The sequence below is a fragment of the Notolepis coatsorum genome, assembly GCF_963971535.1.
Source record: "Notolepis coatsorum genome assembly, chromosome: 5".
Lineage (NCBI taxonomy): Eukaryota > Metazoa > Chordata > Actinopteri > Aulopiformes > Paralepididae > Notolepis > Notolepis coatsorum.
In genome coordinates this window covers 160,959,817-160,974,816 of record NC_140169.1, presented here as the reverse complement: position 1 = coordinate 160,974,816, position 15,000 = coordinate 160,959,817, and the positions used below count along the sequence as shown (strand labels likewise).

The following is a 15,000-nucleotide window of genomic DNA, read 5'->3' as shown; positions in this document are numbered from 1 at the left end:
TTCACCTATATCTCAGCGTGTCCCATTTGTGTGTGTGTGTGTGTGCTGATCAGGAAATGGATAATCGATTTCTCAGCCCGCTTCTCTAGCGTGCATAAGTACACATATACTATCGATAATCTAGCGTTTATTTGAAAACGATTCATAAATAGGCTGAAAAACGTGTTTTGTGTATTCCACTAAAGGGCGGTTCCTGCAGAATCTCTTTTTTTTCTGGAAGTTTCAAAAAACGAGCGTTTTTCAAAATGGTATCAAACGGAAATGTACCGATTAAAAAACAATCCGTTTCGGGCGGCTACTCGCAAGGCGCTCGCCACGAATGACGGAGACGCTGGGCTTGCCTGTTCGAGCCCAGCGCTCCACATTGCTTTCAGTTTAGCTGGCCGTCCGTACTAATACACATTGGCCGTATTAGGGGGTGGGAAACTGATGGGTGGGGATCGGGCGTTGTGGACAGCGACTCCTACAGGTCGGTTGGTGCGTCTGCGCAGTAGAATCAGGAAGTGTCTGGGGCAGCGTGAGCCTCCCACGCGTTACTCCTCGCCACTGAGAGATTGAGCTGCGCAGGTGAAAAGATGCGACTGCTGTTACCTCAAGTACCGGAGGGGACTTGTGCTATGTATGACTTAGTCCACATTGCAGCCGGCTTGTGGGAGGCAAGAAACAGCGTTCGTGACAGGGGAGGGTTGAATTGGATGATACGAAATTGGGATGGGAGAAAATATAGAAAATGGGAGAAAAAGTGGATAAAAAAAAATAAAAAATAAATCCGTTTCGACAATGTTGACTGCAAACAAGTCATTGATAAGCGACGGGCGTATTAGACACATAGCCATAATTTAAGATATAGTTTATGCATTCGCAAATGTGCTCGCCCTCTCATTGAATAGAGCGCTGGCACTCAAGCGCTAATTCTAGCGCCCCCTGCTGGCACTTAAAGTGTTAAACAAGTCAAGAAGAAACATCACAATAAGTCAAGAACAAAGCAAAAACACCATGAAGTCAAAACATTTTAAATAAATAAAAATAAATGAATGCAACACTCCCAGACATGCCCCACGCGAAGGTAAGTGTGGGATATTCGTGGATATCCTGAAGAAGAATGTTCTCAGTCAACCGAGGTTCAGTTAATAACAAATGTTTATTAACCAAACAAAGGAGATGATTGTGGACTTCAGGAGGTCGGGGGTCAAGGACTACAGCCCCCTCAGCATCGACGGGGCACCGGTTGAGAGAGTCAACAGCTTCAAGTACCTCGGAGCCCACATATCCGAGGACTTGAAATGGACCATACACATTAACAGTGTGGTGAAGAAGGCACGACAACGCCTCTACTTCCTCAGGCGCCTAAGGAAGTTCCAAGTCAGCCAGAAGATCCTTAAGAACTTCTACTCATGTACAATAGAGAGCATCTTGACCGGCAACATCACCTCCTGGTTTGGGAATAGCACTGCAAAAGACCAAAGCAGACTACAAAGAGTGACACGTTCAGCCGAACGCACAATCGGAGGGGGGCTCCCCACCCTCCAGAACATTTACTACAAGCGTTGCAAGGGGAAGGCTAAGAGAATTATTAAGGACTCGAGCCACCCGAACAACTGCCTCTTTGAACTGCTGCCGTCAGGCAAGCGATACAGGAGTCTCAAGGCGAGCACAGAAAGACTCAGAAGTAGCTTCTATCCCCAGGCCATCAGGCTGCTAAACGAACAATGAATGAACACTACACAACAACAACCACCAAACACACATAGCACACACATCCACACGCACACACTCACTTTAAACAAACACACTGTAGCACCCACTACACACACTTTATAGCACACACCCACTTTAAACAAACACACTGTAGCACCCACTCCCCACACTTTATATTTATGGATGAAGGATTGCACTACAACTCGTACACCTTACTGTAAATTGTACCTAAAATTGTACCTCATCCCATTTCTGCTTTGCACTAGATAGTACTGTACATTAGTACACTGCATAGTTGTGTATTGTATATTATATGGTAACTCAGAACATTGTACATATGTCTATACCGAACAACTGTGACCTCATTTTCTTCTTCTAAATTCATGCTATATTATGTTATTATGTTATTTGATACTATCTTGTCTAGCACAGTCTCTGGAGCGTAACAGTAAGAAGCATTTTGTATGAAAGTATTCTGTACTTCTGTATGACAACTATTAAAGAACTTGAACTTGAACTTGAACTTGAGATAGAAATATACACATAGTATTTAGAGAGAATGGCTGAGGGGCTCTCCCCAGGTGATCAGCTGAAATGACCCAGGTAAAGAGACCTGGGCCCTCATTTATCAAGTTTTCTTAGAAAGTATTCTATTTTCGTTCTTAAGCACAGAATTTAGAATGTGTGCACGCACAAAAAAAACGGGATTTATCACACGTGCGTACACAGGTCCTACGCACACCTGTCTTCATAAATATCACCTTGCTCCTAAGCTTGAGCTCGTGCATGGTTTTAAGTATTTGCATACCAGAACCGCCCCGATTATCCATATATGGTCATGAAACACCCCCATGGGATCTGAAATAATGGACTGACCCGAGGGAATTGCGTGTTATGGAGAAATACGAGACAGGCTGACAGACATGTACACGTACGGTGATGTCGGATATGATATCTCTTAAAGACCATATTAACTAATAAAGCCCATGCTGGAATATGACTGCCTTTTTCCGTTTTGTTCGATAAATACCCAGGGATTAAAGTTCTCCTCAATTGTATTCCAAATCGCGACGGATTTTCCGTAAATTTTCTACCTGCTGCATATGATTTCTAGAGGCATACAATCTATTTTGATGTCAGTATTGGGTAGCCTATATAAACAATAATACGAGAGCATATACAAGAACAATGAATCTCACTGCCATGTATGATGTAGCCTATACGCCATGTGTAGCCTGCCTATGTGATAAATACAAACATGAACTTGAATCCCATCATCATATTTACATAGTCTGTCCACTATGTTTATTATTTTGTTTATTCCCCCCCCCCCCCCCCCTATCTATGTAAAGCGACCTTGCATGGGTCTCTTGAAAGACGCTATATAAAATGAAGCTCTATTATTATTATTGTTATTATTATTATTAAAATACTGTCTTTTACTGTTAGTCTCAGTGAAGTTTCAACGGAGCGAGGTAATCTATTCTAACCAACAAATTGAAGTAGAAAGCATTTCGTTGTGGCCAATCTTATTTGGAAACATGACACAAAATAATAGTATGTCGCTTTTTATTTGAAACAATATTTAATCGCGTTTGGTGGAGGTAGGTGTTCTGTAACCCCTTTCGTGACTGTGATGCACCGAGTGAATCCACAGTCACTTGCTCCTCAATAGGAAACCAACCTAGATTTACCCTGAAGGACTGGTTCTAACCGAACCGTTCGTTATACAAGAATCACAGAGAAATGTCAAAGGTACTCACATTTGCACGAGGGTTTCGGACAGAGATACGGGATGGTTTGAAAGCTCGGCGTGGCTAATAAACATTTTAAATATTTTTTATAAACTGGTCAACACGGCATTATTTCCGGCGTTGGCTGCCTGGTGTGATCACAGCGCATGCGCATCATGCACACAACGCCGGAAATAATGCAGTGTTGACCAGTTTATAAAAAATATTTAAAATGTTTATTAGCAACGCCGAGCTTTCAAACCATCCCGTATCTCTGTCCGAAACCCTCCTGCAACTGTGAGTACCTTTGAAACGTCTCTGTGATTCTTGTATAACGAACGGTTCGGTCAGAACCAGTCATTCAGGGTAAATCTAGGTTGGTTTCCTATTGAGGAGCAAGTGACTGTGGATTCACTCGGTGCATCACAGTCACGAAAGGGGCTAGGTGGTTGATGGTGGTTGAGAAATGAGAGAGAGAACCCTTGTAAGTTCTCTCTATTTATACACTGTGGAGCGCAGTTCTGGAAGGTTCTAGCCTGTTCTAACCGGTTCTACTATATGACATCATAGATCATACTGAAGCTTAACTTGAATTACACTATGACACGGCGGCAGTTACACTAGGTGTTCTGCATCTGCCCCCCCTGCCAAACAAGCAAGCCAACCTCTTGTTCGCGCATGGGCCCATTATAATTACACTACTGTCGCTATTTCACAATGAACTATAATGAATTACGGTTCATACAGAACACGCGCCAGTGTCAGGAGTAATGCACGAAAGCTTATTTCCGCGTTGAAACGAATGCATGAACTGAGGAGCGCATATGCCGTAGTAACGATATTCTACCACTGGGCGTCAGCTAAGCATGCTCAGAGCTGTGCGTAGACATAAGCACAAAGTCAAGTTCACGTTCAAATTGATAAATCCCACACTTTGCTTAGAAATGGTCGTACGCACGGGTTAAGCACATATCTGTGCGTACGCCACGTTGAATGTTGTTGGGAGGAGCATTATATAGTTAAAAGGGGGGAGGTGGTCCCATTTGATAGGTCAAATGGGGGGGGGGTACAGGATTGGGGAGGGGGGGGGACACAGGATTGGGGAGAAAGGGGAGGGGAATGTCTTTACATGAGGGAGTTGGGGAATCATTATATTATTCCACATAAGGAAAAACTCACTAAAACCTAGGAAAAAATGCGCCACAGGCAATGTGGAGGAGAGAAACCTTACTAGTTACACTGCTGGCCAGTATGACTTACTACCATAGTGTCTTTATACCTGTATCACTGTACATATTAATACTACAACTCTGTACATACATCTGATTAGCACTATTACTCAGTAGTAGGCCTGTCCCCAAACGAAGGATTTGTATATTGATTATTATTGTATATGATTGGCCAAAGTTTGCCGACTAATCTAATCTTGTATTGTCTATTGGTTATGAAAGGCTCCTTCTCCTCCTAATCCCACAGTAACGCTCCTCTTCCATCCCTCCCTCTTGCCACTTTCTTCTTCTCTCATCTTCCTCTTCCTCAGTCAAATCAAAGTGCTGGACGGGGAGGATGAGTACTACAAATTACTGTCGACCGCGGAGTCCATCCCAGAGGAAGACTCGCGTGACTGGGCCCCCTCCTCCCACCCTGTCTAGAGGGCCCCCCCCCCCAACCTGTCTAGAGAGGGGAGCCCTTCGTCCGTCAGAACTGAGCCTTACAAGCCCCTGTCAACCGGTAAGACGGGAGGAGCAGACGGGAGATGAGACAGACACTCCAAATACTGTCCTCTGTGCTGGATGTAGTGAGTGTGTGTGTGTGTGTGTGTGTGCGTGTGGGCGCGCGCGTGTGTGTGCGTGTGTGCGCGCGCGCGCGTGTGTGTGTGTGCGTGTGCGCGTGCGTGTGTGTGCGTGAGCGTGTGTGTGTGTGTGCGTGTGCGTATGTGTGTGTGCGTGTGCGTGTGCATGTGTGTGTGTGTGTGTGTGTGTGTGTGTGTGTGTGTGTGTGTGTGTGTGTGTGTGTGTGTGTGTGTGTGTGTGTGTGTGTGAAGATTGTAACAGTGCTGGAGAATAGCACTGAAATATCTTCCACTGATCATTCGGTACGGTCAGAAAAGTCTTTGTACTAATGTACACATCGATGAAGTAGAGCTGTTTCCCCCGAAGAATGTTTGTCAGGGTTTTTCGAACGGACGTTCGAAACTTCGTTTTTAATAATAATTTTAAAAAAATCCAAAAAAAATTTAATTCTAAAAAGATTATAATTTTTTGTATATATATAAATATCCGTAGCGTAGCAGCGATTGCGCTCGTCACCAATGCAAGAGGCTGCGGTCTCGACTCCCGGAGTCAGCATTGCCCAGCGACTTGGGCCGGTCGTCATACTAACTCGTTTGGCTGAGTTAGCGGGAGGGAAGTCGAGGGTGGTAATCTGCCGTTGTGGACAGAGTCAGGTCTGGGCGCCTGCTCAGCAAAAAAGGCAGGAAATGGTGAAGGCAGGGTGACCTCCCACGCGTTACGCTTCACCAATGAGAGTCCTCGCTGCCAGGTGGAAAGAGAGCCACTGGCTGTCTCCACATGTGTCGGAGGAAGCATGTGGTGGACTTCAGGGTTCCCTTCTACCGACCAGTAGGAGGAACATGCGCACAACAACCAGGTAGGGGAGGGGGGGAATTGGCATAACGACAAAAAATTGGGATGGGGAGAAAAATAGAAAAATCAGGCGGAGAAAAAGAGGATTAAAAAGAATTTAAAGAATTCGAATGCCAACGTAACGAACGAAGGTCCGAACGTTCGAACGTTTGGGCTCAGCCCTACGATGAAGTAGTAGACAATCACTTTTTGGTTTGTTTGTTTACTCTCAGTTTTTCCATCACCAATTCTGATGCTGATTTCAGTTTTGAAGCCCAGTACGTACAGTACGTGACCATCTCCTTCCTCTCAGTGTAGACAAATGTGAAATATAATAGATTTAAGATAAGATAAGGTACTCCTTTATTGATCCCCTTGGGGGAAATTCTGGCATCATAGCAGCATGGGGGAGGGGAGGTACAGGTATGGGCAGGGTGATGGTAGAAAGACATAAATATAGGCAATCAAATTAGATCTGAATATAGAAATATGAGAAAAAAAGAAACGGTGTGAACAATATAATTTATTATAAAAACAATATGAGAAAGTAAATAGTGTAAACAAAGGTGCAGGTGCCCATTCGTCTAGTATGTAGTCAATATCTTTTCATTTGATACTTTTTTTTTTGTTTAATCCTTCAGTATGTGACATTATTTGGCTTACACGTGTCACATGGGTGCGTATGTAGTAGCATCAATAAATAACACGTCGGGGAGACAGTGACGATGAACAAAGGCAACCAATGTGTGAATGATTATGACATCACATGGTGCTGTGGTGGGAGGAGTCACAATTGGTCTGACAAAAATAAGAAATAAGAACAAATATGTGCTTGAAACAAGTAAAATAATCTGCCAAGTAAAACGTTTTTATCTAGGGTTCTCTCTCCTGATTGGATAAAGTGAGAACGGGATACCAGGACATTTATTTTGTGTTCACTGCAGAGCGGAGGGACTGGGAGACCCATGTTACTGACCAGACACTCTATATCAGTGATGGCTGTTTACTGCAGAGTGGAGGGACTAAGAGACCCATGTTACTGACCAGACACTCTATATCAGTGATGGCTGTTTACTGCAGAGCGGAGGGACTGGGAGACCCATGTTACTGACCAGACACTCTATATCAGTGATGGCTGTTTACTGCAGAGCAGGAGGGACTGGGAGACCCATGTTACGGACCAGACACTCTATATCAGTGATGACTGTCGGAATGTAGAGATATATAACACTTGTTTTAATAAGAAAATACCACTTACTACTACTTTAATCTATGCATGTGAAACCAGAATACCCCCCCCCCCCCCCCGCCCCAGAAAGTCGTCCCACACAGAGAGTCGTCATGTAGTTAACAGCTTGGCGCTATAGAACCCTCCTAAACGTACCCTCGCGGACAAAGAGGGTACCCTCGCAGACCTCACTCTGAATTTCACCCTCAAGTACCGGAATGTTCTCTGACGATGTGAAGTGTCGGAATCGCAGGGCTGGCAAGTTGATTTGTAGTGCTTTTTATTTTAATTTTTTTTCTTGTTCTTCTTCAATTTGCATATCATTTACTGCATCTCCCTCTGTTGACACCCCAGGGTCCGGGGGAGAGATTTTGATCTTAATAGTAAGAGTAGGCTGCTATGACTGAACAGCCTGTCCTGCTTCCCCCCCCGCCCCCCCCCCCCCCCCGCTCAACGGGGAAAACATTAGAACTCTTTGCCTCGATAGCGAGACCATCTCCGCTCAGGCTGCGGTTACACCTTTCGTTTCATTTTCGTTTCATTGTCATACGCGTTTCGCCGCGACGTCCTGCGCCTCGAGTCACACTTTCGTTTTTTTTTTGTTTTTGTCACCTGAGCACACTGATGTAGTACACTGCCAAAGCAGTAGGTGGCAGTAGGTGGCGAACATGAAGGCAATTTCAACCAATCAGAACTTGAATGTGCCAATACACTTCCTGGTAGCTCCAGCAAAGAAAATGTCAACAAGGCAGACGCCTATGGGCGCCACCATCTTGCCTATTTACTCAATGCAGCAATTCTTTTTCAGCAAAGCCTAATAAAAGTGCAATAAACAAAACGGATACATTCACTGTGTGTTCTGCCTGTCATTTGTTGATGAAACAAAACTAACATCAACACAAGTGACCACCAAGAGCGGATAGTTTAGTCTAAAAAAAGATCGGTAGCATTGTTAGCTGCATGCTAACGTCAATGGAATTTGCCATTATAACAGTATAGCATTGTGGCTAGAAGCTAACGTTAGCTCACGCTACTTAGCCAGCACCAAACTGATGATATCGGGAGCTATCAGTGGTTAGATAACATTAGAGACAACGCTGTGTGTATTAAACAAAGGTGAATAGATGACTGGGCCATTTTGTTTAATGCTTGTTAAGTTGAAAGAGGAGCTTTGAGCTAACAGGGTTTGATAGCTAACACTAGCTCATGTTATCCAGTGGCAGTGCCAATCGGTAATGCTAGCAGAATGAATGGATGTAAACTTTATTTAACATATTGCATATGGGTACAATACAATACGGCTCAATACAAACAATTGTTAAGGGAATGCAGACTGTTGTAGCTTGGACTGGGGTCCTTATAACAATAACTTGACAACACATAGTAGCTGCAGCTATTTGGTTTGGGACAGCTCTGCTGTCACCGGAAGGGCACGCAGATGGTATCTACTGCGCATGGGCGTTTTCGCAACAACGGCTCCGTGCAGACTACACGCTGTTGTCGGCGCGTTTTTTAGCGGTTCTCCAAAATGCAAACACAATTTAGCGTTTCAGCCGTATCCACAAAAAAACGCCAAAAAACGCATTTCTGTGTAATAGGGACATGAAACGTATTCAAAAACGTATAAAAAAACGCCACAAAAACACCAGTCTAACCATGGCCTCAGACGCAGGTTCGAGTCCCAGCGGGGTTAGTTAGGGGAAGCCCCCCAGGTGGACGGTCTGCGAGGGGTCAGGAGGACTAGACCCTGTTGCTGCTGAGTCTCGAGTCTAATTAAGTCCTGTCGCCAGACTCACCGCACCAGTAGTAGATTCATTATTTATTTGTATTATTGTTATTATTTTATTATTTGTGAGATATATGCACTGCTGTAAAAGAGAGAAGCGCAGACAGAGGGAGGAACCTCTTTCCAGGGTTACGTTTATTATCCAAGTATGTTGCAGGTAGAATCTTGAGGTTTTTTGATGAAGGATCCTGTGTTGTGGCTTCAGAATAGCCAGGTCGTAACCCTTTCACTACCACACTACCAAAGTGTTAACCCTTTCACTGCGACAATACAGAAGGTTAACCCTTTCACTACCACACTACCAAAGTGTTAACCCTTTCACTTGCGACAATACAGAAGATCTTAACCCTTTCACTACCACACTACAGACCGTTAACTGTCTGTATAGTGTGGTAGTAAAAGGTTAACCCTTCTGTAGTGTGGTAGTGGAAGGAGTAACCCTGTTATTTGCCAAACAAACAGTGGCAACTCACGTCTGCCGAACCAAACATCACGTCCGTTATGGTTATTCTTTCAACAGCCAATTTATACATGCGTTTGTAATAATCAATCCAAATCGTCATCGCCACCAGGCAGGAAATTTGCGTGTCTCTGTCCGCAGCCAAATCTCGCAAACTACAGGGCCGATTTTAGAAGAGACGTTGCCCAGGCGGTTAGGTGGTCGAGCGGAGATTGCGTTCGTCACCAGCCCCGGAGCTGTGAGCTTGATTCGCCTGTTCGAATCCAGCTCACAGCTCCGGGGTTGTCACCAGCTTGGCTGGCCGTCTGCACTGATACAATTGGCTGTATCAGAGGGTGGGAGAAGCTGGCGGGGTGGGTCCGGGTCGTTGTAAACAGCGACTCCTACAGTTCGGTCGGGGCGCCTGCTAAGCGTGGATTGGACGTGAGGGGGATAGTGTGGTCCTCCCACACGCTACGCCCTCTCAATGAGAATCCGCGCTGCCAGGTGAAAAGAAGCGGTGATTGGCTGGACGTGTGTCGGAGGAAGCACGTGGTAGCCTCCACTCTCCCAAATGATCTGACTGTGGGGGGTAAAGCGCAGCGACCAGGAAGGGACTGGGAATTGGCATACGACTAACATTGGGATGGGAGAAAATCGGAGGAAAATGGAGGGGGAAAAAGACCAAAAAAAAAATAAAAAATAAGAGACGTTGCCCATACAGTAGGCTGACAGCAAGCCAGGGACCTGGATTCTGGAATATTTGTCCGATCGGTCAACAACAAGTATTTAAATTTGAATACATTTCCATCATTGTCCATTGAAAAACATATTCAGTATGTAGTTACACCTTTTGAACACAAGAGGGCGATATTACTCAGGTTCGCTGGCAATCAGCTCTCTGGCACCTGTTTACAAACATGCCATAGTGAACTTATTGTCATTGATAAACCTATGAATTAAAAACATTTATTAGTCACTCTTCCTTTGGAACGAGAACCCGTGGAGTTGCTATAGTCGTGAAACGGAAGTTGAATATTGAATTGAAGGGAGTATGGTCTGATGCAGATGGTCGGATAACCATAGCTAAGATTATACACAAGAATAGGAAAATAGCGTTGGTAGCGGTATATGCCCCAAATCTATACAAAGCTAATTTCTACACTACACTTACCAGAAACATTTTAGACCTTCCAGAATACTAATTTATAATTGGTGCGGATTTTAATGCAATCTGGGATCCTGGGTTGGATAAATCTTATCCCACCTTTTCCAACGAACAAAAAAATGCATCTAATGCGTTAAAGGATTGGTCGAAGAATACAGGTGTAAATGATCTATGGCGATCAGTACTCTTGTCGATCAGCAAGGCATAAAACACTTTCCAGAATAGATTATGTTTTTGCAACCCGAGACTATTTGATAACTATGACGTGGAGATGGTACCCAATGCATTATCAGATCACTGTTATTTACTCCTAAAAGGATCATTTGGTATACTGTCATCCCGAGCCCCAAGATGGCGATTTAACACGATACTGCTGAATAACAAGGAATTCATTACACAACTCAAAAAAGCTCTTTCAGTATTCCTACTAGAGAATGTGAAATCGGTGCCGGACCCTAGAATATTATGGATGTCGGTAAAGGGAATGATCAAGGATTTCACTGATAGCTTTTCCTCCAAAATACGCAAGAATCGATGCACAAAACTGGCGGAACTGGAAACGCTTTACTCTAAGTTATTTACTTCTTTACAATACAACGACTCGGTTCGACTGGAAACTCAAGTTAATGTACTAAAAAAAGAGATTAACGCCATTTATAAACAACAATCTGAAGTACAAATACGTAGCACAAGACAACAGCATTACTCTCAAGGTTCCAAACCAAGTCACCTACTAGCTATGCGATTAAGAGTTAACGCAAAATTTGCAGATATAACTACCATTAAAGCACAACAAGGACTTGTAACAGACACTAAAAAAATAAACGCGACATTCAAAGAGTTCTACTCCAACTTGTATAAATCAGAAACGACCTTCGATCAAAACAAAATGGACACATATCTTAATCAAATTAACCTCCCCAAACTTTCAGAGGATGACGCTAAACAGTTAGAAACACCTATCACACTAGAGGAACTCAGGAAGGCCATATCCGAAATGCAAAGTGGTAGGGCTCCAGGAAGAGACGGTATCCCACCAGAAATGTACCTCTCATGCTGGGACATAATTGGACCCCTATTACTTAATATGATTTTATACTCAGTCAAGGAGGGGAACTTCCATAAGAACGACAATATTGCACTCATAACAGTCCTCCTTAAAAAAGACAAAGACCCCACCGAGTGCGGTAGTTATAGACCCTTAAGCCTCCTCGGAACCGATATCAAACTGTACTCTAAGGTATTAGCCATCAGACTTCAAAAGCATATGATGTCTTTAGTTCATCCGGATCAAACTGGCTTCATAAGAAACCGCTTGATCACTGATAACATAAGACGATTACTACACGTACTAGATGCCAGCAAGGACGACACCACACCTAAGGCGATGCTGTCCCTGGATGCAATGAAAGCTTTTGATAGGTTGGAATGGTCGTATCTATGGGCAGTATTAGAAAGGATGGGGTTAGGAAAAGGATTCATTGATATGATTAAAGTATTATACAAAGACCCATCGGCCATGATTACAACAGGTATAATCACCTCCGAAATCTTTCCGGTATCACGCTCTTCTAGACAGGGTTGCCCTCTTAGTCCCGGACTATTCGATTTATCATTAGAACCTTTAGCACAATATATAAGACAATCCCAATTCATAGAACCAATCGTAATCAAGGGCACACAACACAAAATTAGTTTATATGCGGACGACGTAATACTGTTCATGCAAAACCCTAACACCGCAATGCCTCATCTTCTCAAGTTGATTGCTGACTTTGGCGACCTATCGGGATTTAAGATAAATTGGCCAAAGTCGGCTTTCCTTCCAATTAACGCCCCTGCAAAAAACATACGCCTTCCAGGAGAAATACCAATGGTTAAACACTTTAGATGTTTGGGAGTTGAAGTATTCCCTACCATAAGCCAAACGGTGAAGCACAATTACATAGAAATCCAAAATAAAATAAAATACGACTTTGACAGGTGGTCAAAACTTAAAAACTCAGTACAGGCACAGGTTTCAATAGTTAAGATGGATGTCTTACCTAGAATCAACTTCATCAGCTCAATGCTACCGTTACCCCCTCCAGATGGTTACTGGAAAAAATTACACACGCATACAAATTTATTTGGAATAACAAACCACCATGTATACCACCGCACAGAAACAAATCCGACGGAGGTATGGCATTTCCAGATTTTTTCCACTATTTTAAGGCGTACACTTTAAGATCACCGACAACCTGGTTTGATCCCCAAGCATCAGTATCCTGGAGAAATTTAGAAGTAAATATAGTAGCACCACATAGACTGCAGGACATAGTATACACCAAATGATCAACCCTTAGGAGTCACGCTGGAGCTTTGAACCCGTCGGCGGACAACAAAAGAAATTCGAATCCCTCTTAAATACTCAAAAAGGACATCTTTTCAGAAATCGATAAAAATAGAAAAATTGCCATTTCTAGTGCTTTGACATGTAAGGTATACGTCCCCCAACTTGCTAAACCTAATACGACTTGTAAATACGTTTAATTCTTGCTAGATGGTATGCTTGTAATAATCTCCATTTGCGATAAAAACTACATCGCGCGTCACATCCATGGACGCGCGCACACACCACACACACCAACAGCGCATAGGTGTTAATCACTGAGTGATCTAATATGCATATTCTTCAGCGCGAGAGGGGGGGTTGTGTTTCTCACTGTCTGTCGTTGATAATATAATCTGGTCCTGCATTATTATTATTATTATCATTCTCTCTCGAGAATACACGGGACCCGACAGAACGTTAATTTATGTATTAAAAGTAGTCTTATGCTTTTCATCCTCGCCCGTGTATATACCCACGTCGCGCTAAAACAACATAAACTACTGTATGGCAGACAGAGTGCGTGTGTGTACGAGTTATGAGTTATCTCGCAGTTCATTCAAGCGCGCATCACGGTCATGACAGCTCTCTAGAGTAGAACGGTGCGCTCACAGGGGCGTAGCTGGAGATTCTGGGCCCCATGAAAGAAACAATTTGTAGGCCCCCCAATCTATTAAAAAATGTGGTGCCCCCAATCTATACAAAAATTTGGGGCATTTGCTGGGCCCTTGGAATCATCCTAACCCCCCCCCCCCCCCAGCTACTCCCCTGCACACACACACACACACACACACTCTCTCTCTCTCTCTCAAACAGAGAAATCAAAAGAAATCAGTACATTGTTGTTGATTATTATTCTCTATGTGTTTTTAATAAAATTGTGTGATATTCTATTCCAGTTGTCTTTGGTCTTGTTTTCTCTGGTTATGATCATGTTATTAGTGTGTGTGTGTAAAAGAACTAATTAATAATATAATTATTATAAATGTCGCTCTCTCTCTCTCTCTCTCTCTCTCTCTCTCTCTCTCTCTCTCTCTCTCTCTCTCTCTCTCTCTCTCTCTCTTGAAATCTACAGTTACACATTGCTGTATTTAGTGAGGTAAATGAGTACAAGACATGTTTCACAGACACACACACACACACATACACACACACATACACAGACAGACAGACACACACACACATTTACATTACACATTTACACATTACATTTACATCTAGTCTAGTTTGCTTATTTTTTTTTGATATGGTACAGTACTGTAAATACAGACACAGACACACACACACACAGAAACACACACACACAGGCTAGGCCTCCTGCTGGGTCCATTCACTGGAATAACAAAGGAATGACTGGGCCTTTGCTCCAGGTGTGAAATGGTTCTAGTGACAATGATCACATTGAATTCTGGGAGTGTAGTTCTCTCATCAGATAGCTGAATGAACTTGGATCTACTTCAAGTCCTATACTGAAAAGGTGTTAGGATTTTACCAGAATGTTTGATAGGACATTGATTGAAAACTATCGTCTCAAATTTGACAATTGATGGCTTATTTTGAAGGTATGAATCTGTAATTTTATATTATGTAACAAAAAAAAGGGGGGAAATTCTCAGGAGGAGGAGCTCTTTAGGTTAGACTCCTAAGGGTTTTAAGCAATGTGAACTGAAATTTGGCCCCATTATTACTCATGCGATCCGGATATGGCGTGAAACACACAAAAAATATTCTAACCCACCTAAATGGCATAATCATACTCCCTTATTCAATAACAATGCACTCCTGATTGGAAAACGACCTATAAGATTCCCTAGATGGGAAAAGCAGGGCATACACACATTAGGAGATGTTTTCAACAAACAGGGATTTTGTAGTTATGAGGAAATACGCAATTTTTTTTATCTCACCAGTTCCACATATTACTTTTACGCACAGTTATTGTTATGTTTG

At 43.2% G+C, this 15,000-nt stretch overlaps 1 protein-coding gene across 1 annotated transcript in view; it reads left to right on the top strand.

Moving 5' to 3' along the window:
* The window catches only part of myo3b (myosin IIIB), a gene marked incomplete at its 3' end in the record, with an annotated part of 495,246 nt that overhangs the window by 428,391 nt on the left and 51,855 nt on the right, over positions 1–15,000 (top strand). Inside the window, 2 exon segments of the mRNA XM_084314352.1 lie at positions 4,972–5,068; positions 5,070–5,162. Coding sequence (XP_084170478.1) covers positions 4,972–5,068; positions 5,070–5,162 — 190 coding nt within the window.